Genomic DNA, 24311 nt, shown 5'->3' on the forward strand with positions numbered 1-24311 from the left:
ACTCTCATTTTCTGCCACTAGGTGTTGCTGCCACAAAAGCCGGCGCACTCACTGACCTCCTCTCCCGCCTCTCACCGTCCACCCCCAGGGCAGGCGAGGCAGCAGCCGACCCAGCGACCGCGCCAACTACGCAGCAAACTCAGTCTTCACTGCAATATTTCACTGACTGCAAATGAAATTTAAAGCATAGCCTATGAAGAACAACAACCTGGCTTCCAATTTGCCTTCCCCTTCGAAATAGGAGAAAATCCTCTTTGATGACACTTCTAGGGTCTAAGGCCCAAACAGAGTCAGATTCAGTTCAATATTATTGGGGCTTCCTTTGTACCAGGTCCTGCCCAGGTGTTTCCATCAGCAGTTCATAAAGAAAAAAAAAACCGACCACCACAACCCTGTACTGTGCTTTCTGCCTTTTCCAGAGGTGAGGTTAAAAGGGTAAACCTAAGTGCCTGGTCAAAAACCTCAATTTTCTGTGGTCTATTCCCCAGCCTGTTGGGTGGCGTCTACGTATGCATTTGAATCAGTTAATGAAGTGTCACAAACGAATGCTTTCCCTGGAGCAAGAAAATTCTAAAATCAATAGTACAGAATCTATAGCTCCTTCTCCTTTATATAGAACATCTTTTGGCCTCACTTCACTGCTCAAAGAGAGCCTGTTTCTACTGAACTTTTTACACCAATGTTTCTTTAATGGTTCTACTTTCCTGCCATATCATATTTCTGGCAGGAGAATTAGGGAAATTACACCAGAGCGAAGCCTCCAAAAAACAGTATTTCCACAACTAGAAGACTATCTTATAGACATATTTTCTCCTCTACTTTACAAACTTAGCATGTCAGTTGCCAGGAATAATTTTGTCTTTATGCTCCTCAATGCTTAAATATTAAACAAGTTAAAATAAATTAACTTGTTTAATAAACTCCCCAGAGTTTCACTTTGGGGAGCCCTTACCTCTTCCCTGGGACAATTGCACAACCACTAGGAGCGATACATTATAAATCACAAGAGAGGAGCAATGGTGGTGTGAACTCCTTGCTCTGATCCTGTGCTCATTTCAAAGCCTGAAGACGCGGCTTCCTCCCTGACTAGTGACGAGCTAGGACGCGATGATTTCTAAGGTACAGTGAAAAACCAAGGGCCCTGGCCCCACACAGGAAAGATGAAGGAAAAAGATTATATTATAAAGGACATGGATCACCTGTACCAGAGACATTTCCCAAACTACACTGACCCTTTATTAAGGCAACTTCTCTAAAGAATTAGTGTGGTCTATTGTGATTTTAAAAAAATCTTTCAAAACTCCCAGAATAAGGTGTTCTCTGTGGTCTCTGTCTATATATTCACATGCATCTCTTAGAACCTGCTGAAGCATGCTCACTCTGATGCCGGCTCTAAAGACGGAAAACAGATCTCAAAGCACTTTTCAGAAAATATTTTTGTACTTGAATTTTCTTATACATGAAATAACACGCACGGCCCTACATATGAGGAACTGGTCAGCCCCAGTTGTAACAGGTCACTGGTCACCTTTAAACATAAAGATGTTTTTGTTGCAATGGTAATCAGTGTAACAAGCAATCGACTTATGTATCTACTTAAACTTGGTTCCTCTCGTAGATCTCCGATAGTCGAGTAGCACTGGAGAGCGGACCCGGGATAAGCGAGTGGCATGTTCATGTTGTAACCCTGCTGTCAGCCCACCTCAGCACCACTAGCCCTTCCACGCCACACAGGGTGTGGCTTCTCCCTTAAGCAAACAGAGCCCAGAGGGAGAAGACCAAAAATAAAGGAACTAATATTTATGGAGCACCTGCTATATATCAGGAACTTTTAATCTCCGTTGCAACCTTCTGAAATAACAGATATGAGCCTCACGGTACAGACGAGAAATGCATCTTCCACAGCATGGGGCAGCAGCCTGGGTCTCGGCATTGTTAAGTCACAGGTCTGACTGCACTGCCTTGGGAGAGCACCTGTGCTTAGACCCCTGCAGGGGCAGCTGGGAGGAAACAGTGTGGACTTTCCCCCCTGTACCCTAAATAGATCCATCAGGGTTGACCAGTTAGTTCCTCATTTAAAGGGCTGAGGCCAAAACGGGGTGAGCACCAGAGAAGGAGTCAGAAGATATGTATCCTCATTCCAGCTCTGCCACCTTTGGGTGATGTAAACTTGGACAAGTAATGTAAGCACCCTGGGCCAATGTCTCACCTAGACCTAGAAATTTCCAGTTCTGCCATTCAATAATCTGTGAAGACGCCATGTCCCACCTCATGTATTCTCCAGTATCAAACCACCTACATCATCAGAAGCATGGACGTGCTGTCCAGCACCTTTGAGAGGAAGACGCAAAACAGGGACGGCTGGTAAGAAATAATCGGGCAGTCCGTGGGCAGAGTTACTAAGGGCAAACCTTTAGCTTTGGTGCCCTGTAAGGCTGAGGCTTTTAGGCACCGTCCTCTCCCAACATCTCTCAGCATCACCCTGTGCCAGCCACAAATGTTAACCTTGAACCGTGTGCTCACAGGGTTTTCAAGGCACATGCTATAGGAAAACGGTGAAAGGGAAGATGCCCTAGGCTGGCCCTCAGGAGACAGAGACTCTGAAGCCAGCTCTCCAGCCACCAATGAATGCCTCAGACATGACACTTTCATCTCTCTGAGCTTAATCCACATCGCGACATTTCAGAAGCTGGATTCAAGACCTAAAGTCTCTCCCTCAGATCAGGGAAAGCTCCTTGTGCTGCCAGGGTAAATGGCCCCGATCCCACCAGGGCCGGCGTCTACACATAGAGAACAGAGTATAGAACCAGGTTCTCCCCTCTCATCCTCTCATCCAGGATTCCCTGAGATTACTAAATATAAGCCCATGGTTCTAAAATGAGGAAAAAAGTTACATATAGTCTAACCTTCTTTACTGTTTAAACAATAGCAATTCCTTGGAGAAATCAAGATATTGCACATACTGTTAACTTACTATTGATCTCCTTTTTCTTTTACTTCATTTGAGGTTTTATGTAAAATAATTGGCTAGAAAGGGAAGGTAACGGTATGCCTAGACCCTAAAGGGCAAGTAACCCAATGCTCATGGGTGTGAATATTTTATTAAATGTGTTTTCAGAAGGGTAGGGTGACCCCAGTTCAATGCTGTGGTTATAATGCAAACTCCCAGAATCAAAAACAAGCAGAGCTAGCTTCCTTCAGGCCACCAGTCACATTCAGCTTGTAAAGGTGATACCAGACTCTGAGCTTTACCCCAAAGAGAGAGGCCTATAAGATTAATGGCAACGTTAACATAACAAAGCTGTTTCATCCAAGCCAGAGGTGTCCCCGAGCGCTCTGAGCTGAATGACAGCAGAAAAGATTAAATCAGACTGAAAATATCAGCAACCTTGATGAAATGAACTGAAAGGATTTAGAATATTCCAAGGGCAATGTGCCAAGATCACGTGGAACATCAATTTAATTTCCTGTGCCTCTGGGATTGCTAACCCAACCTTTATTGGGGATGATGAATGATGCAGTGTTCTCCAAGGTCTCTTTTCCGCTATTCCAACTTGTGCATTTACATGACTATTTGAGTCCCAAAAGTTCGTCATAAAATTGGACATCTCCAATTAGCACGTTTAAACTACTTCATTCAAGAGTATGCCCCTGAAAAGAGCTTCACCGATAAAGTGAAGCTATTGGAACACACTACTGTTGGTTCCTCATCCCAGGAACTCAGGACTACATGGTTAAAGAACATGCTTGAGTTTTGGGAGTCACCATCCTTACCTCAAGCTGGGGCTACTGCTGGAGTTTCCAAGAAGTGAGGGGTAGGCCCAGAGAGGAAAGGGCCGCTTAAACAAAGATCAGAGACACTCACATCTTCCCCACTCTCACACAGTAATCAGTGCAAATCAATTTCTACAAGTGAAGACTCTAAGTAGCCCCTGCCTGTCTATCTGGGCCAACACACTACTCTTCCAACAAATTTCCGTGAAAGTTTCCATTGCACACGAATCAAGCTCCTGAGTCTGCACAATCAAGAGCTAGGGTAGGTATCAGGAAGACAGACATAAACACTGGTCTGCAATCAGCTCCACGGGGCTTGACTCTGTCTGGGACCCGCCATCTTTAGTCTTTGTACCGGAGTGAGGACTATAAATCTCTGGCCACAGACCTTATCATCCAGTTGTCTGTAGAGACTGGAGATCTCCTCGTCGTACTTCTCCTTCTCCTCTGTGGAGATACCAGCAACAACGGGAGCAATGTTGTCTATGATGGGGGTGTTGTCGCAGGGCTCCAGGTTCTTCTGGTCCTTAGCACTGATCTGTTCATCCTCAGGCACAGCTTCTCCTGCAAAACACAGCCGAGACGAGCTGGGGATTAAAGAAAGTGGGCACGCCACCCTCCAGAAGAGTTCTAAAAAAATCGTCACTCCCGGTGAAAAATACACAGAGGACACATGAAGAGCTGTTGTGTAGTTATAGTTTGTGTTTGTGCTCTTTCTGTTGAACAAGAAAGGTCCTGGTTAATTGACCAAAACTAGTCTAACAAAGAAGAGGACTATATATAATAATATACCCTCTCTCAAGATGTATCACTCAAGAAAACTGGTTCCACCAACCACTGGAGCTAATCTAACTTGCAGGGATGCCCCAAATTCTTCACATACACTTTGCTTTTGTTGAGGAGTATTCTGGGGCTTCTCTAGGGTCACATTCTCTCTAGTGACTGATTCAAAGGGAAACAGAGCTCTCAGGCATCCTAATTACCAATTAATTATGTTACTGTTTCATTCATGGAAACAGCCACACAAAGGAACATGTTGGCGTTGCTTAATAGAACACTGTAGGGCCCCAATCCTCTAAATCTGGGACTCTCTGAATCTGAGGTAGGAAGTCAGGGTGGCCCGGGCCCCAAGACTAGTGCTGCACAAACACATATTCTACTACTCTCTCCCCACAGGAAGCCAGAATTAATTGGCTCTGCTGAGAGTTCAAATGGAATAATCTCCTGTGATGTCAGGTAGTCCCAGGAAAGCAAAAGCAGTCAATCTGGAATATCACGCAGTGATCCTCAGGCTGCAGACGGTGTTTGTTAGGGCCTTCAAAGGGAGAATTGCCAGATTTGACAATGCAAATTGTGGAAAAAGTGTAATTTCCAAGCTGGCCAATGGCTATCCCCAACAAGAAAGTCACCTTGCAAAGACAGAGTACATAAGAAAGATCCTATGAAAAGCACGTGGCTCCATTGAGTCTCTCAAATATCTTCTTGGAAAGCAAAACAAAACCCAACAGACGTTTACCATCAACTCCACACTCGTTTCACTACAGTCAGTAGCGAGAATGTCTGCAATGTTCCAAGCCTCACCCTGGTTCTCAGCCCACAAAATCCATTTTGTGAAAATTCCCCAGGAAAACTGCCCTGAGCCACAGGGAATTTTTCAAAAAAAGATAGAAGAACCGAGATCCTAATCCGTGGCTTCATTAGCAGTATATATCATGCCTCAAGGAAGCCACTTGAACCTGCACACATTCATCTCAATATAAACAAAACACTTGTGATGGTTTAGCCCTGCTGCTTTCAATTCCATTATTTCACTTGATAATCACAAAATGGCACGGTGGGCCTCCACGTCAAGGAAAATTAACTCCCGATGGTTTCGCGTTTGCATTACAGTTCCATCTGAAGCAGCAACTTGAAGCAAAACCTAGAATAAACTTTCACTTTGCTGAATACAGAGTCAACCTTTTTTCCTTTCTCAACTAGACTGCGCTATACCTCAGCCTTTTGCTAAAATTATTGACCTGAAACAAAACCAGAATATCAGAGTAGCCTTTGAACTGAACCTGAACCAAATCAATATTTCATTCAGTTCAATTCCTGGCTTTAAAAAATCCATCAACAACCTTAGTGTGCAGACTGGATTTCATCCAATTAAAGGATCTATATTCTCTATGGTCTGCCAAATCCATGGGGTATAAAAGCAGTACCATGTTCTTTTTCTTTTTTCTTAAAAAAAATTAGATATTTTTTAACCACAGAAATAATTCAGGATATATTTTCAATATAAACAACTCAAGCAATATAGGATATATACTAAAACTTGAAAGTCCTCTTTCACGCCTCCCTTCTAATTCTGTTTCTTCCCCAGAGATTCACCACTAACACTTTAGTAAATGTCCTTCTACTTGGATCATGTGTATCCCTAATTTTTCAGATCTAGCTTCCGAAATTTGGGGACAGGGCAACCCCCAGTGCAGTATGAATTTGATCTTCCAGCTTAAGCATGAAGAAGGTGAAATACTTAACTGCAATAGTCCAGAAACCAGCCAGAATATGGTCACATTATCCACGGGACAACTCACCCCAAGTAAAGAGGTAAGATACAAAAACAACAGAAAGAGACATATTCCCTGTGTTTTTGGTTCCAAATGGCCAGAGAGGCAATGATATCATGAGGCTGGGGTGAGCTAAGGAGCTCCCCCATGGATGTTTTGATTCATCTGGGCAGGCAGGGACCAGGGACAAAACCCTACAACCTTAGCTGCAAGTTACCTGCTCTAACCAAAGTCACAGGCCTGACTCCCCCTACAGCTGCCCTCTTCTCCCATTGAGGAATCAGCATCAACGAGTAGTAGGGTTGTCATAGGTTCCAGAGGCCCAGCGCTGCTACAAGGCACCGTGAAAGTGATCAAGAGGGATGCTAAAGCCACATTGCACCTTTTAACAGCTCTAATTAATCACAAGCCCATGTCCTGCTTCACCTCTTGGTTTGTTTTCTATAAAGGAGAGAAAATAATAATGCCTTTGTGTTAAAGATAAATGAAGATGGTATATGCAAAAAGCACAAAAGGAGTTCTTTTTTAAAGTCCATCTCTCGTCCCCTCCACTCCCGGACAAATTCACAACTTTTTAGGCTTAGCAGATAAATGATTATTTTTATTTATTCTGAGATTAGTGTTTCTGGGTCTTCACAACACTTTTGTGGTTGGAGCTCAGTTCCAAAAATGAAACACGGTATAGCTATGCAAGTCCCTTTCACATTTATTTTCATTATTATTAAAACAGTATTTGAAACCTTCTCCTGAGCAATTCTCTGAATCAAAGCACTAACATGTCCCCTACAAAGCTACATCTGAACATTGAGCTCTTCCCGGTTTATATTCTAAAGGTCAGGCAGTCAAGATTATTTTTTGCAGCAGCCATTCAGACAGAGAAGAACAAAGCAGCAACACGCAGGAACCAAAGCAGCACAGCTCCTTCCCAGAGAGGAACCAAGAGCTTGGTTTTCCCAAACACTATTGCCCTTCAAAGGACCGAGAAAATGACTTCCAGAAGCGTCCCTGGTAACTACACTGTCCAGCTCACAAACACGTCTGGGGATTGTAAATTCCCAACACCAGGCAAGACCTGACACCAGGCAATCTGTCTCCATGGCAATCTCACCACGTTAATCGAGAATATTCCCTGCACTGCAGTGCACCGAGTCTCCGGAGAAGCCCACACGTAGGTGATTACGGAATAACTGATTGTAACACGGAAGACAGCTGCAAACAAACCCTAGAGAAATAACACCCCGAACTATGGTGGTGGGAGAAGGAGAAAAGGACTGCAAAAGGAAGATTAGCATCCATTTTTATTCTCCCTCTTTACATTAAAAGTAGATTTCCCTAAGTTTATCCCCTGAGGCTTTTCCCTGCTGTCTACAGGGAAAAAAGCTCCTAATATTGTAAAGCATCTGATTTTCTAGACTGAAAGCCTCCCCCTCCCCCACCCCCACACTAGAAACCTTTCCTTTCTTTAAATAAGCATCCTGGCATTTACTATTGTCAGATGTAATTACCTTTAAGGACTAAAAAGATCTGTGTTTACCTAGGAGCATTCACTGGAGCATACCTATAAGGCTTGCAGAGCATTCTAATTATAAAATGAAAACTCTCAAAGGGCATAAATAACATTTCTACAAAAAACAGAAATCCATCATTTGCAATAGACAAGAATGACAGACTAATCAAAAATTCTCATTAGTGCTATTAAAAATTCTAAAATAGGTTTTTTTGTGTTTTTTTTTAAAGAAAACCATTAGACTGCCAGTAATTCATTAAAATTTCACACATGAAATAGCAACAAGCTAGTTATCCTTTTCATAAGTTGAGTCCCTAGAGCCTCGGGAGAACATAGAAAGGTAATTGCATTCTCTCAGCTACTCCGAAGCAGAGATTTGCTGGTCACTCTCAGCTTCCGCCAGAAACCACAGCAGATCTGGCAAACGAGGTGCTTTCTTTTAATACCAATTAAATAGGCCCAGTGGCAGACCTAATGGTAGGTAATTTCTATATCAAAGAAACTAAAAGGAAATCTTTTAAGTTGCCAGATGGGTGAGAGCAGCTGGCTACAAGATGTCATTATATAAATGTGATGTTAAAAAAAAATCATTCCCTTATGAGATTATTTTGCATGCAAATGGCATCTTTCACCCTAGTTCCTAAAAATACTGTAAGCAGCTTAAAACGTTCTCTAATCCCTTCGAGAGTAATTTTCTAATAAACTGGTCACCTGGGATTCCGCAACCTCTGTGCATTCATGACCTCTTGAATAGGCCACAACCTCCTCCTAGTGGTCACTATTTCTATTACGGTGTCCAGCTGTGCACTCAAAAGAAAGCAGAGGGCCTAGCAAATTCGATACCTCAAATGAAATGCTAATTTCTAAGAGTCCATTAAAATCATGAATCCAAGAGGGAGGCCAGCATCTTCTACAGATTTAATGCTAAAATTTAATCACGTTCCAACTACAGAGGTCCCAAAGTTCCACAAAGCCCCAGATCAGACTAGAGGTCACAGATTTAGCTAGTTACTGAACCACACCTGGTGGTCTTGCTGGTTTTGAACTTGGAGAACAAATCTACTTTAGAGATTGCCGATTTTCCACATCTTCTCAGCCTGTGATTAAATCATTTCTTTGCCCGACTTCAGCAGACAGGGTAAAGCCGCATCTGCTCTGTTATTTAACCTTATATGTAATTATTCAAGAGAAGAGACTGTGGAAACACCAGATTGTCGGGTCATTTCCCTGCTCTCCTGATACCTGGATTTTCAGGTCCTCCTTTTTCTGATGTAAACTCCTGTAAAAAGTTATTTTTTTAAGTGCAAAATTCAAAGTATCAGAAGAGAACATGTGCAAAGGCTGACCTGGCAGCAACACGGAACTATGCACCCAGCCTTCACCCCTCCCTTCTGACCCTCCTGTCAAGAGTGTTCTTGATGGATTGGGGGAAGGTTAGGGTGAACTGGAGCTGTAATTCACTCTGAATCCAGCTATCTGAATCTATCTCCAGACACAGGATTGCTCGAGTCTTTTCCACACATACGAGCAACAAAGCAATAGGGCTTTAAAAAAAAAATTCCACTTTCTGGCAACTGCCCCACTCCATCTATCCGTTCTTAAGCAAGCAGGCTGAACAAATCTCCATGAGGCTAAAGTGCCAACAGAGCCCCTAGATTTGAAGAAAGACTGGCAATTGATTACAGTCCACAAGATGTCACTAGTAGATTGTGGTGGACATTTGTTGCTTTTCAGCCACTCAACATCCCTTGTCATAACAGCACCTCAACTTCCTTCTGAGGAATTACGCCCCTCAATTGCATGCACTCTTCATCGGACAACTGATCCAAGTGCCCTGCCTTCCCCAGCCAAGGCACACCACCAAGCACAGTATTCCCACTTCCATCCTGGGCCTCTGAATCTCCAGCGTAATCATGCAAGGAAGGGAAAAACATCTGGAGAGGATTCATTCCACGTGTGGCCGCATATGAGACCTGCTGATTTGTTCCTGTGGCCTGTATCCCTGGAGCAGCCCCGGCTTCTGCCTGTCTGAGCCTGGTTCCTTAGTTGTCCTTTGGATTCTGTGAATCACTCATATCCTTCTAGTGCGTTTTCTTTTGGTTTAAGCCAGGAAAGGTCAATCCTATAGCTTGCGCTCTAACTAAGGACCCCAACTAGCACACTGGAGAATGGAACCAGGCCAGTGGGTGGCTCTCCTCATTCCTTCCTTTATAAAAACAAAGCGTGGCCTCTCCTTAAGCCAACATGCACATGCTCAGAGCTATCCTGCCTGAATGGCAATGTCAGAAATGAATCAAAGTTGAGTGTGGCATACATGCTACGAGTCACAGGCCTTATTCTGAGAATCGAGGTTCCACTGTGCCCAGAGGAGAAAACTGCCACGCCTGCAATCCACTGGAGCTGCTATAACAAAGTACCATAGACCAGGTGGCTCATAAACAAGAGAAATTTATTTCTTACAGTTCTGGAGGTTGGAAGTCTGAGATCAGAGTGCCAGCATGGTCAGGTTCTGGTGAGGGCCCTCTTCTGGGTTTGTAGATGGCATCTTCTCATGGTATCCTCCCAGAGCACACTCTCTCGGAACTCTTATAAGGGCACTAATTCCATTCATAAGGGCTCCATCGTCAGGATCTAATCACTAGGCCCCACCTCCTAATACCATCACCTTGGGGGTTAGGATTTCAACATGTGAATTTGTGGTGGGGAGACACAAACATTCAATCTACAGCACCCATCAAACTACAAGGGGTCGAAAAGTAGTACAGGTGGAGGTGCAGGGAGGAGGGGGAGACCAGCCTCTAGGCATGTAATAGGATAGTATTTCACACCGTTTGGATGACTTGAGGCAGGGCACGTCCTCTCCTGTGGCACAGTCCTGTCACTGCCAATTTGACCAGACATGCCTCCTTTCACTCATTTCCTGCCATCACCTGATTTGCAGTTGATGTCCCACTCCTTTGTACTGTTACCTTATTCTATGTAACTGCAAGTAAGGAAAAGCACAAACAATGCGTGCGTGTACACACACACACACACACTTTTCTGCTACACTCCTTCCTTGCTCTCCCACAGCTGGACTATAGCAGCCAAACCTTTACATTATAAACACACCATGCAAGGAAATAAATCTCTTTCCCAGAGAAAGTGCACACGGTTGACAAGGCCCCTTGAACTCGTTCAGATTGCAATGTGGAGATACCAATACCCAGGAAATGTTGAAGTGAACTAAGTAGCTGCCTCCTTCTACACGATTAGAACAAATGTGCGTGTCAAATTTCAAAAGACAGTTGGCGATGTCCTCTACTCGGATTTTAATGGAAGGCACTGCCTCTTCTCTGCTCTACCTCTCGAAACCCCAGCTCTCCAGATTACACACACCAGCCATGCCCTTATAACGTCTGCTCCCAAGAATTAGGATGACCCACAGAGACACCACCAAAGGGCTTCCAGTCCCTTCTTTTTTTGGTGTGGTACTTTTCACACTCATCTAACTGGCCTGCACACAAATCACTCATGCTAGCTCTATGTGCAGGCTGCACAGACAACAGAAAGAGAATGAACTTAGGAGTCAGGCCCCCTCGGTTAGGATGCTGCTCTATACCAGAGACTGACCCACTAGGGGGCGTCTCCTAGCCTGCTGAAACCTCAAGCGCTACTTGAGGATTAAATGCACAGCCTCAGCACGTAACAAAAAGCCGGGCTTGGTTTGTTGTCCATGGGAGGCACGTCGACATATCGTGTGAGATGTACAGTTAATCCCAGAAATAGCTTGGCACTCCCAACTGGTCGAAGGACCACTCTGTGTCTCTGCACTGCCCCTCCCTACCCTCCTTCATGCCTGAAATTTTTATCGCTGGAGTCGGTTCTCCACATTTAAGAACTTTGCCTCCTGAAAAATCACCTTTAAAATACAAACATTAGCTTGGGAAAGGAGAGCCCTGCAGGGTCCCTCCCGCCCCCTCCCATCATGGTCAGCAAAGACATGGTGATGGGGGTGAAGGAAAGTTCTCAAGACACTCTCCCTCTTCTCTCCCTCCCTCTCCTCTCTCCAGAGTGCGCAGGGACCCTGCCCCACCACGCCTTCAGTTACTCCCTAAAGGTGGACGACGCCAGCTCAGACAGCTCCTCTGCGCTCCAGACCCTCAGACCTAACTTCTTATCTGAAACTCCTCCCTGGATGTTCCACAGGCACCCCAAACTGCCATCCTCATCTCCCTCGCCCCCCCGTCTGGGTCTTCTCCAGCACTCCCAGTCTCCGGGAATGGTCCCACCCTCCATTCAACTCGGCAAGCCAGAGAAACAGGAGTGGTCCTCCACACCTCCCTGTCCCATGGCCAACTCCTCACCAAACCCTAATTTCTCCTCCTAAATACCTCTAGGTCCATCCATTTCTCTTCCTTTCCACTGCCCTGTCTCAATTCAACTACCATAATCTCTGGTCTGGAAGACCCTCACCCCTGGGCCCCCGCCCCCACCTCCCGTCCATTCCCCAACACAGCCAACGGGTCTTCAAACATGCAAATCCCGTCACAGGATCTGTGGCTTAACACCCTTGAGTGCTTCTCATTGCTTCCAAGATAACGACCAAAATCCTGAACAAGGACTGTGTGACCTGCACCGGAGAGCTCTGGGCCAGCCCAGCACATCTCGGGCCAGTGCTCCCACCCCAACCGCCCACGCTGGCTCCCCGCCGGGGGCCACTGTGAAAGGGACCTGCACCCCCCCACTTCACACCTCCCATTTCACTCCCTAACGGCTGTTTCTCTCAGATCTCGTTCTTGGCGCTACTTACTCCAGGAAGCCCTCCTGGCTTCTCAGCCCTCTGCTATAGTAACCGGGCACCTTGGACCTTCTCTCCTCGGATGCAGCACAGACGACCATCACGCATTTACTGGTGGTGACTGGCATCTACCTCCCCCCTCAAACCATCCAGAGGGCAGAGACTATTCTGACCACTCACCCTTTAACTGCCAGCACCCGCATTCAACACGTTTACTTCACATACATTTATTAAAAGCCACTTATGTGCCAGAAACCATAAGGGCTTATGTAGGATCTCACCCGAGAGGACATAGAAAACAGTAAATGTCTGAGTAGATTTGCAAAGTGTATGAAATGGGACACACAGTTAAAATGATGCCAAGTGAACAGGCCGAGAGGAGGGCAGAGTGCCCACAAGACACTCGGCATGAGGCTGAGCCAGGCAAACAAGGCAGACCCCAGAGGACAGCATTTGATGAGGGATGCAGAGCCGGAAGGTTAGAGCTCAGCAAGAGATAGAAAAAGATGGGAAAAAAACAAGGTTAATTGCCCACTCCACAATGTTTCCAAGGCCAGTCCCCTGGCATTTTACCAAAAGGCTTTACTGAATGTCCCATGTCCCGATCACTCAGGAGAGAACTGAACTGAGGATTCCAAAAATAAAACAAAACTTCATATGGCTGCTCCCCACCTTGCAACCACCCCTCCCTACCCTCCTACTCCTGCCAAATTGCAAGGAACCGTCCACCAGCCCCAGGTGCTGAATTATTCCAGCAGCTTTCAAAACACGTGTGCAGCTAGAAAACCTTCTGAAAAGAAAAGAATCATGTTATTTAGGCTACTAGGTCATTTTTAGAACCTCGCTTGCATTCTCGTTTGCCACGTAATTGTTTTTCTATTAAACGGTAGCTCACTGACACCCCACCCTTACTAGCAAAGAGCAGTGACGAACATATAATCACAAGACCACCTGCCGCTCTCTCTGCAGCACGAACCGGCAGCGTTACCTCCAGGTCCTGCACAGCAGCCCCCAGGCACCTACCCCTACCCAAAGCTGAGGTCTGCTGCAGCACCCGACACAAGACAAACACGGCACGTGGCAGCAGAGGAACCGAGGAACAACTTCCAACTATCCGCCATCTCCCTACACACACACCAACTTGCCTTATTTTAGTAAAAAAAAGAAAAATAGACTTCTACCTTCCAACCTCCATCACAGTGCTGCTAAAATCACTAAAATAATCTGTCTGCACTCGGTTCTGGAAACCCCTCTTAACACCTCACCCACAACCCACCCACCCACTGCACGTCAGCTCTCCGAGATATTTTCTCCTAGTAGAACAAACCAAAGAGAAATGTTTCAGGGGAAAAGGAAAAGCAGTCACGAACCAAGCCTTTAAGTCTCCATTTTAGCACAGAGCTCCTTCGGGAGCCCTCTATTTCTGGCTCTGAAGAAGCAGAGCATGAAGATGAGTTAGGCAAAAAAAAAGCAAGTATTTGCCAGAGGTGACTTTTAACCCCAAATCAATGATAAAACTCACATAGGAAAGAATGACATTTTTCATTTAATCAAAAGCAGTGTGGGCCACAAAGTCTCAGGCCCTGTTCTCTAAACCTCAAACAGGGCTACAGAGAGTGGATGGCAGTAATGGATGGAAACAGATTAAGGCAACCTTGCAAATAGTCGCTTGCCCACCCTCACACTGTGCGCTGGCCACGTGCTGGGGGCAGGGCCTGTGCTAGGGAGTAAGAAGCCATCTGATTGTTCGCACAGGTGGTTGCTCGGCAGGACCAAGCTCCGCCATCGTCCTCACTTTCCCGAGCGTCTCCCAGGGTGCCAAAGATCACAGGAAAAAGAAAGCACACACTCGTGCCTGTTCTTCCTCTCCATTCTTCCTTACCATTCCTCCACCTGTTCAGCTCCATCTCCAGATGCTGGATAACATTCTTCAAAGTCTTGTTTTTCTCCTTCTCTTTTTCGTATTTCTTTTTCCATTCTTCTGCCGTCAGTTCCAGGTTCACAGAGACTGTATTCTTGATGGTCTTAGCTCTGGGATTAAAAACAAAAGGGGAAAGTTCTGAGTGTAGCTATTAGCATTACTGAACCAATATACGTAGGCCTCAGATTCCTCTCATATCAAAAAGTTGGGGCTGGGGAAGTAGAAGGGATCCGGCGGCTTTCACCTACCACCCTCCTAGGTGGACAGATGGCACCGCTACTCCTTGAGGTTACGAACTTTTCCTTTCCTTTCCTCCTTCATATCCCATCAGTCCCTAAATCCAACTTCTCAGATCGTCTCTCAGGGTCACTTCTTTTTCTGTTCCCTTTGCCACCATCTTCGTCTATGTTCTCAGCCCTCCTTATGGTTATAGCCTTTTTCAGACACTCAGCATCCTCCTTTAAGCATCCTGCATACCCCACCAGATTCATCTTCCTAAGGAGAGGTTCCTTTCAGTTCAGTACACATTTATGAAACACTGGAGACATACCAAGACAAATGGACAAGGTCTCTGGACTCTTGGAGCTTGGGGTTTCTTATACCAATGATATATAAATGGATTATAATGTAACCAATTATTTCTCTTTCTCACATTTGGTACCTAGAACCATCCCTGATGTGTTGAACACATATCAACACATGCCTCATAGGCCAGGTGTGGCACATAATGGAGTAAGGCTGGCCAGGTGACACCATGTTCTCTGCTGAGCATACACCCCCTTCCCACCCAGCCCATCGTCACCATGCAGGAGTGAGGGCCCACCGTTCTCAGGTCATCCCATTTTTCAAGAAAAGTCAGAGATGGAGATTTTAAAAATTTGTATCTCCCAGTTTTAAAAAATGTTTTAAAATAATGTGTGGGATAAACAAACGTGTATAATGGCCACCACTTTGCCACTTCTAGAATAAGAGATGGCGTGATCTTGGTTGGGGGGGTTGTGACGCCACAAGGATGGTGGTTGGACAGTAACGCAAAGGAGCAACTGGTGAGAGCAAATCAGCAGCTGCACTAGGTGATACTGAAAACAAAAGACATGATTCACTTCCACGTGCCCAGAAATAACACATAAGCAACCTTGTCCGATTAAAAAGTAAATCGATCATGGCAGAATTCCACTTACTCTTTACTTTTTAAGAGGTAAAACCTCACTTAAAAATATGTGATATCCTGATATCCTGATATTCATTTGCTATTGACTTTCTCATTTTTTTTTTTTTTTTAGCAAGCACCTTCAGAAGAATGACTTTCTCATTTTAAACTTCAAACAGTTCTTATACTGTCAGCACAATCTGATTTGTGCTTCAGGTTAATTACTGTTGTCATCAAATGACATTCTGGACATGACTTCTATTTCTGTGCCAGAAATTCAGCAGTCCTCACCAGTGTTGCAGATGTCATTCCAAAAATTAATTCCTAAAGGAGACAACTAAATAACCCAACTGTCAAAAGACGAGTTAAACAACTTCAATGCAAGACTCCACTTAAAAATTAGTATAATTCTCTCGCGTTCACTGTGGCTTGGGGATGCTGTCCCCAGAAATGCTTTAACTCTAATTTTTGGAATAGCAGCAGTTTTATTACTACTTTAAAGTCTGTTCCAGTCTGACACTCTCACCTCTCCTTCTCACATCCTCAGGTGGTGCTATCGACGTTTCTCAAGATACCAGCACAAACACTGCGGCATCCTTTATCAACTTAATAGTCAGAGAGTGAAAAATAACTCATGGCTAAAATACTTGTGGACATTTAAGGATATACTTTGAGGCTATAATCTTACTTTGTAAACCATAAAGAGTCCCTTGATAATTTCAAATGATACCAGAAAGAGAAAGACAGAGCCTCTATGCTATACTCAGGCAGGTTTAGCCAGAGGCATATTTTGTGAGCAGACTCCACAAGGTTATCACCACTGCTGAAACTGGTCCTCATTCTCAAAGTTCTTTTCAAAGCTGCCCAGAAAATTCTTTTTCTTCCACTTCTGGAGTAATCAGGCCGGGCAGGAAACAGATGACCTGCTCAAATTGCATAATTTGGATGGAGTTTAACAAAGGTATGGAAAGGTGACGAGGAATAACAAGGGATAATGTGGTACCCACATTAGTGATGGGGGGAGCCATTACCACTTTGGGCCAAAGGGGGCCCCAAGGGAGAGAGCTGGAAGGAAGAGATTGCCTGGTGGGAACCGTAGCAGCCTTTGGTCCAGGGACACAGTCAACCCAAAATGACCCTACAGGGAGGGAGCCAGAAAATAAATACCTGGACCTCACTCTCTTCTCTCTTGATCTCCTGCCCATGTTCCTTCCCTACTGGTTGAACCTAACTGGAAGGCAGAGCCAAGGGAGCCTAAACAGTAGTCTAAACCAGTTACCCTCCCAGAGCACAGAGCAGGACAGAGATGCTCAGAAAAGATCCAGGGAGCAGTACACAAAGATATGCAACCCAACTCCCATTTGGAACTCAAACAACAGTGAGAAACCATGTCTCGCACCAGGGCCCTAGACTTCATTCACCCCCAAATGTAGCGGAGGGGCATTTACATCCATTAAACATAGAATATGAAGAAATCAGCCAACATTGACAGGGAAAGATGTTAATTCTCTTAAAATTTTTCTATAGATTTAAAATAATCCCCCCCAATAAAAAAACCAAATTCTAGAAGGTTTATGTGTATATATAGAAATTGGGAAGCTGATTCTAAAATTTATAATAGAAATGAAGAAGGACAATTTTGAATACCAAAGTTAAATGATTAAATATCAATACTTATAAAGCCACAGTAATTAAAACTGATTAAATAGTCAGAAACTTTAGAATAGAAACAGCATGGATTGTCCAGAAACAGATACTCAAATATACAGTTATCTGGTTTATGACAAAGGTGCCTATACCGAACAATGGGAAGGATGATCCTTTCAATACTACAGTGCTAGGGGAGAGGGGAAATTTATCCCCTCCCCACCAATGCCATATATATATAAAAAAATCTGTTCAGACAGAGCATAGACATAAATGTGAAAGATAAAACAATAAAGCTTCTAGAGAAAATACAGGAGAATATCTTCAAGACTTTGGGGGTAGGCAAAGATTTCTTCAACAGAACATAAAAGAAAAACTAAATTTGACTTCATTAAAATCAAAAATTTCTCTTGATTAAAAGCCACAATTAAGAGAGTTAAAGGGCAAGTCATAAAGTGGAAGAAGATATATGAAACACATATACCCGACAAAAGACTGACTCAGAATAACTCCTATAAATCAATGAAAAAAGAACAAAACTGGGGAGACTTGAACAGACACTTCATAAAAGAAGTGTCAATAAAACACTCCCAAAAAAGGTATTTAACATCACTAAGCCATCAGGGAAGTATAAATTAGAACTACAATGAGATACCTTTACATACCCAACAGAATGGCTAAAGATTTTAAAACTGATAATGCCAACTGTTGTTTAGGATAAGCAGTGACCATAATACTCAATTGCTACCAGAAAGAGTGTGAATTATTATTATCATTTTGGGAAAATGTTTGGTACTATCTACTAAAGCTGAATATCTCATGCCCTATGACCTAGCAATTTCACTTCTACTCAACAGAAATGAGAATATATGTTTACCCAAAGGCAAAGTGATAACCAAGTCACAGTAACTTTATTTATAACAGACTCAAAATGAAAACAATCCAAATATCCATCAACAGCAGAATGGATATGTATACAAGCTATATTCACACAGTAGAATACTATGTAACTATGAAAAATAAACCACAACTACATCTAACAATGTAGATGACTTCCACTGACACAGTGTTGCCTAAAAGAAGCCAGATACAAAACAGTACTGTGTGATTTCATTTTTGTAAAATTCAAAGATAGGAAATACTAATCCATGTTGATGGAAATCAGGATGACAGTTACCCTTGAGAGCTGGGTACTCACTGAGGGGGTGCAAGAGAGAGGCTTCTAACATGCTGGGTGGTGGTGACATGTGTATATACCTTTGTAAAAATTTATGAGTTTTACACTTAAGCTTATGCATTTGACTATATGTATGTTGTGTTCAATAAAAATGAGTTAAGAAAAATAAACTGATGTAGAAAGAAATCAAGTCAGATATATTAATAAGAATTTCCAGATCATGGAATAAACTAGAGTTACTAATATTAAATGTCTGTGCCCAGAGGTTTATTGTTGTTGTTCCAATAGAACAAATATTCTCCTATCTAGGATGTTGAAAACAATTGCACAGTAGAATAAAGAGGGTTTCAGTACCAAACTCCCCTAAGAGACCAAGAGGAAAAGGATGTGGAATACCTATAATCTATTTTTCTTTTTACTATGAACTTTGGCAAATGTAGAGAATAAAGGAGTCTAATGATCACTAGCTTCTATTCAATTTTGACATTAAAAGTCTCCCTTAATTATCTCTCTGATTTCAGGAAAAAAGAAAAAAATTCACTTTCCTCTTTTGTTAATATTTAGCTAGTTGCCATCAGAGCAGGTTACATAGTGGTCTGCTCTTTTGTTTTGGTTTTTGTCTTGTCCACTTTAGAGCATGTAAAAAGGCCTTTACATTCTTGAGTCTTTTATTTTTGGTACTTGCCACATACTTGCTAGCTGTGATCACACTAAGCAGCATCATACCCAGACTCTCAGACACAGTGAATCAACACAGATCCCGGGCACGAGGCTGCCTATGGACATGATCTGGGGAGCTTGTGCACACGCCCACACATGTGCCTTTACTGCTGAGCCTTGTTTCCAAAAGAATTTCAAGCAGCCTTCAGAGAGACATAAAATCAACAAGATAGCAGAAATTAAGAAGGGCTCTTTCTATAGTAAAGAGATGATGTCTCAGAACCATAAGGTTGGAGCTATAGAGCAATTATGAAGCCATCCAGCCCTATAGTGCTGGGGCATTACCTCTTCGATATAGAAAAACAAGCCAATGACCCACAAGAGCCTTATTGTAGCCACCGACTTACTATTCACTCTTCACCTTTAAAAGTCAAACTAACTGTGATATCACTTGATTAATCCAAAGTAGCCTGACCATTCACAAAGGAGCACAAAAGTGTCTTGGGTCTTCACTTCTAAAAACCCTTAGGATTTTCAACCACAGCACCCAACATGTATAAAGATATAAATGCTTATTCCACAAGTTATAACCATAGCAGGCACTGAGCAAAATTCTAACCAAAGACAACCTTAATTCAATCTTAAATTGATAACCTAACAATAAGGCCCGCTTAGCAAAAATGAGCCAAATTGTGACAGTGCTGTTATCAGAGTATCTCTTTTGCAGTTTTTCTTTGCTTTGGCTTGTTTCAGGGAGTCGAGTACCATTTAAATAATATATGATCTAGGCTTTCTCCATACATAAAATCTCGTCTCCCTACAGGGAGGAAACTAGGACCAAGGTTTTAAAAGACCTCAAAGCTAATGCAAGTTAATCCTCCTTGGAGTAGGCAGATCAAGCCCAGCGGACAAAGAGCAGAGGCCACAGTGTATCTTTCACGTAGATGTCAATACAGAGACAGTTAAGTTGGAAAAGATTTTCGCAGACATCTGCTGAAGAATGGAAGGAGGGCAACCACCTCCCCATTCTCAAGCATTCTGTTATTTCCTTCCCTGCACCGCTCAGTCCTCCCATCACTGACTTTGCAGTTTACATGCTCAGAATCACATGCCCAGGCTTCTAAGACTGCTGAAGGTGTCTGTTTCCACCACCGAGATAAGCACCCATACGTGGTGACACTGTGAAGGCATCTTCATAATCTGGCACTTGAACAAGCCCTCCCTGACTGCAGAGAAGCCCTAGAAACACTGGTCCAGGTCACTCTGCATGCTCATGGATCCCTCCCCACCTATTTCCTCAAAGGTCTCCTGCACTCAGACTTCCCCACCATGGTCAGCTCTAAATGATACGAGCATCACCTATGGGTACGGTTTCTTCTAGTTACTGCGGCCTCCCTGGAAGAACCAGAAAGATATTCCTGGTAACTTCATACCTCTTGTTTCAGCAGCTTCCTTCTCTCACAGGTGTTCAGGATAGTGCTGGCATTTTAATAAAGAGCTCTAGACAACATCACACCTTCGGTGCATAGAATAAATCTGTAATGTGTGATTCCGCACTGCAAATGGTGTGTGTGTGTGTGTGTGTGTGTGTGTGTGTGTGTGTGTGTGACAGAGTGAGAGAGAGAGAGAGAGAGAGAGAGAGAGAGAGAGACTCTCTTCTCCCACTGTGAGGCCAGGGGGACAGGTAATCCACCATCCTTCTCTATCAGTCAGGGTTCTCCAGAGAAACAGAACCAATGGGAGAAAGGTAAAGAGAGAGAGAGATACGTGGATAGATAGATAGAGATAGACATAATATATTATATATCCCATTGTATAAATAAGATCCTATTACATATATAAGGTATATCTTAGTCTGATTTATTTATTTAAAGAAATTGGCTCATGTGATTGTGGGGGTGGCAAGTCTAAAAGCCAAAAGACAAGCAAGCAGGCTGGAAGCTCGGGAAGGAGTTGATATTACAATCTTGAGGTGGAATTTCTTCTTCTTTGGGAAGCCTCCGTTTTTGTTATTAAGGCCTTCAATTGAGTGGATGAGGCCCACCCTCATTATTGAGCATAATCTGCTTTACTTAAAGTCAACTGATTATAGATGCCAAACACATCTACAAAATACCTTCACAGCAACACCTAGATCTGTGTTTGAGTAAATAACTGGGCAGTATGGCCCAGCCAAGCTGACACATAAACTAACCATCGTATCTGCTGATCTGCTCTGAGTCCTAGTTCCCATACAAAACACCTAAACCTTCTTCTGGAAATACCATCACTCCAAAGCACCTTCCCAGGTCCTGGTGAGGCCATTTCCCTGCTTACAAACGAGGGAGGTAGGGAAGAAAAAATTAAAGTTTTGTGTCTTTTAAAAGCTCTAGTCTCCTATGAAACATTCAGAAATGACATGAATGAGGAGTTGGCATCTGGTTAAACTTATGTCAGCCATAGCATCTTTCCCTCCGAGAGAAAAAATTAAGGCCCTCCAACAGGGATGAGTTAAGTCCTTTTTGGTTTTATGTCAAAAGTGAAGCCAAGTGTCTGCCTTGGCCAAAGTGTTCACTCTTCCACTGCAGGTAACCTGTGTTCGTGGCCTGGTGATGTGAATTTTGCATGCATGCTATTCTGGCTCTGCCAAGTTCAGCTACTACTAAACAGGCAAATGGCACAATTAAAATGATGGCTTGATTTTGTTTTAAAAAAAGCACACATTAGGAAAAGAAGAAACAATATTACTTTCCCTAAAATATCAATTCTCCTTCCACATTCAACATAAAAATACATCCTTTGAATTATTCATGCCGGATCAATCAAAACCCTTGGTGCCAAAGACGTGCTGAGTCAGGCCTTCCTAACTGTACTGGTCTGCCCCCTTGGGGCTCCTTTTCCCTTCATTACCACCCCAAGTCAAGGCACATTAAATACGCTTCAAAGATAATTGGGTGATTTGAGTTCACGCTTCTAAAACTTATAAATATCTTTTTCAAATAGTGCTGTATAAGTACTTTGGATGAGTAATTAAAAACGAAAAGATAGAATGCTGGAAACCAGAAGCAAAAAACGAAACTCAGTGAAAGTACTCTAGTTTGAGTCCAGCTTTTTTACTCTACTGCCTAGGAATTCAAGTGCTGCCTCCTCAACTAGATTAAAAGCTTATTGAGAGCACAGAAGATGGCCTTTACTTCTTTACTAGCACAATATTGGGCATTCAGGGGACTAAAAGGGACAAGCCTGATTGAAGAAAAGAGCCAGAATTTATCAGGGAAACTAAGAAACAGACATGGAGAGTTTTTCCCTTTAAATTGCAATACCTAATCTAGAATCCTGAAGAGCACTAACAGGACTCTTGGCAGGGTGCCCTCAGGCATCCGCAGACTTGCTGCTTCAAAGTGCACACTATTGTTTTATTCAGAGCGTCCACACAGTCAAGCCTAACAACAAACATGTACTTTCTTCATGTCCTTGAGAGACCCTCATAGGAATAACTGAGGAATCTTTTCCTGCCCCAAGGTTTGGCCACCCCTGCAATAAGAATATAAAGAATACTCGTTACACTCAATTTGGGATGTGCCCGGCAGTCTTTTCTGAGTTCAAAGTGCTTAATCTCATTAGCTATCACATACCATGTCTAATCCGGTGTTCAGACGTGTGTCTGCTGTGTAATTGGGTTCAATGAGTATATTTAACAATACAGCAGGTAATGGCTCCATAGAGTAGCTCAGTGTCCTTGAAGAATCCATTAACTAACTCCAGGACAGAGGGAAAGGAACAAAGCCTCACATATTTCCAATTACAGACTGGAAAGCAAACCAGATCCAAACCTAACCAAACTTGTAGGCATAATGGTGCCACAGTTCAGCAACTGCACTAATGCTCCAAGGAATCCTACACAATAAGCTTTAGGTTCATCTGTTCATTCATTTGATAAGCACTTATCGACCGACCACCCCTTGTGAGCTAGTTGTGCGGAGTGCTTGGTGGGAAACTGATGCCAATGACAAACCCACTCTCCACCGTTACGAAGCTCAGAATCTAGATGACTGATAACAGAACGCAGACCAACCTATTTCATCTGAGTACATAACCAACATTACTTTCTATTTACTGGAAGCCCAAATTATCAGCAATATTTCTTTATTAGTTCATTCAAAAAACGTAATTGTAATTCTACTTCATTCAATCCTGTCCCTTATATTGCAGTGCTGTCCCCTACAGTGCATTATAGTCTGTCAAGTCTCATCCACTGCTGTGACCTCCCCAGGCCTCAGTGCTGCCAAGCTGTTTAAGACAAAGGAAAAGCAGAACTTACAATCACAGATAGCCCGCTACATGCCAACCCTGTGCTTAGTAAAAACCGAAGTAATTCATAAAATTCTCCCAACAATTCTTGAAAGTAGGCATTATTATCTCTCTTTCTAATAGGTAAGAAGACTGAGGCCCAGAGAGAAACAAAGGAGAGAATGGGTCAGAAGCAGAACTTAGTCTGGACATTGGGTTTACTGACCCAGAGGCTGTGCTCAGCCACTACAGGTTACTCACGAAGTTTCCTGAGGCTGCAGGTCAAACAATAAGGTCTGCATCCTGTGACATCCTACATGTTTAGTCATTTGCTGGATGTATGGTCTCCGGTATAGTACCCAATGGCTTTGAGCCTAAGTCTCAATCTCGTACTCCATACAAAGGTGAGATAATGCCTACCTGCTAGAATTGCTAGAAGGATTCCAACATGCCTGACACACAGTAAGCACTAAAAAAAGTGTTAGTGATGATGATGATGATGCTGATAGACTAAGATCAGAAGGAAGAAAATAATCGTTTGAACTGGCACCAAAAATGCTTCCTATAGGCAGCTGCAAACACTCACTAACAACAGCAACCTTGAGACAGACAAGCCAATGTCCCAGGGTGACTCTGGCTTGCAAAGATCCAGAATATATTTGCTTTGTTAGGTGAGAACTTCTTCTTAAAGAGATGTTTCCTTTATAAGTCCATCTGAAGTTGGTTTGCTCAAACACGTCTTCAGAGGAAATTGTTAAAGCTCAAGTTTAAGACAGTGGGCAGGATACATTCTTGTCTCCTGTAAGCAGACGCTGGTTTATAGGTATCCTGGGATCCTTGAGAAAAGTAGGTATTATCCTACCGCAACCCCATT

General features: G+C 43.4%; 1 protein-coding gene across 1 annotated transcript in view; it reads right to left on the reverse strand.

Moving 5' to 3' along the window:
• Nucleotides 1–24311, reverse strand: part of KIF5C (kinesin family member 5C) — a 139280-nt gene that overhangs the window by 39041 nt on the left and 75928 nt on the right. The window contains exons 11-12 of the mRNA XM_012659446.1: nucleotides 14496–14644; nucleotides 4163–4338 (exon numbers count right to left, since the gene is read on the reverse strand). Of these exons, the coding sequence (XP_012514900.1) occupies nucleotides 4163–4338; nucleotides 14496–14644 (325 nt within the window). The remainder of the gene's footprint in view (nucleotides 1–4162; nucleotides 4339–14495; nucleotides 14645–24311) is intronic.

The sequence above is a fragment of the Propithecus coquereli genome, unplaced genomic scaffold (genome assembly GCF_000956105.1).
Source record: "Propithecus coquereli isolate 6110/MARCELLA unplaced genomic scaffold, Pcoq_1.0 Scaffold118, whole genome shotgun sequence".
Taxonomy (NCBI): Eukaryota; Metazoa; Chordata; class Mammalia; order Primates; family Indriidae; genus Propithecus; species Propithecus coquereli.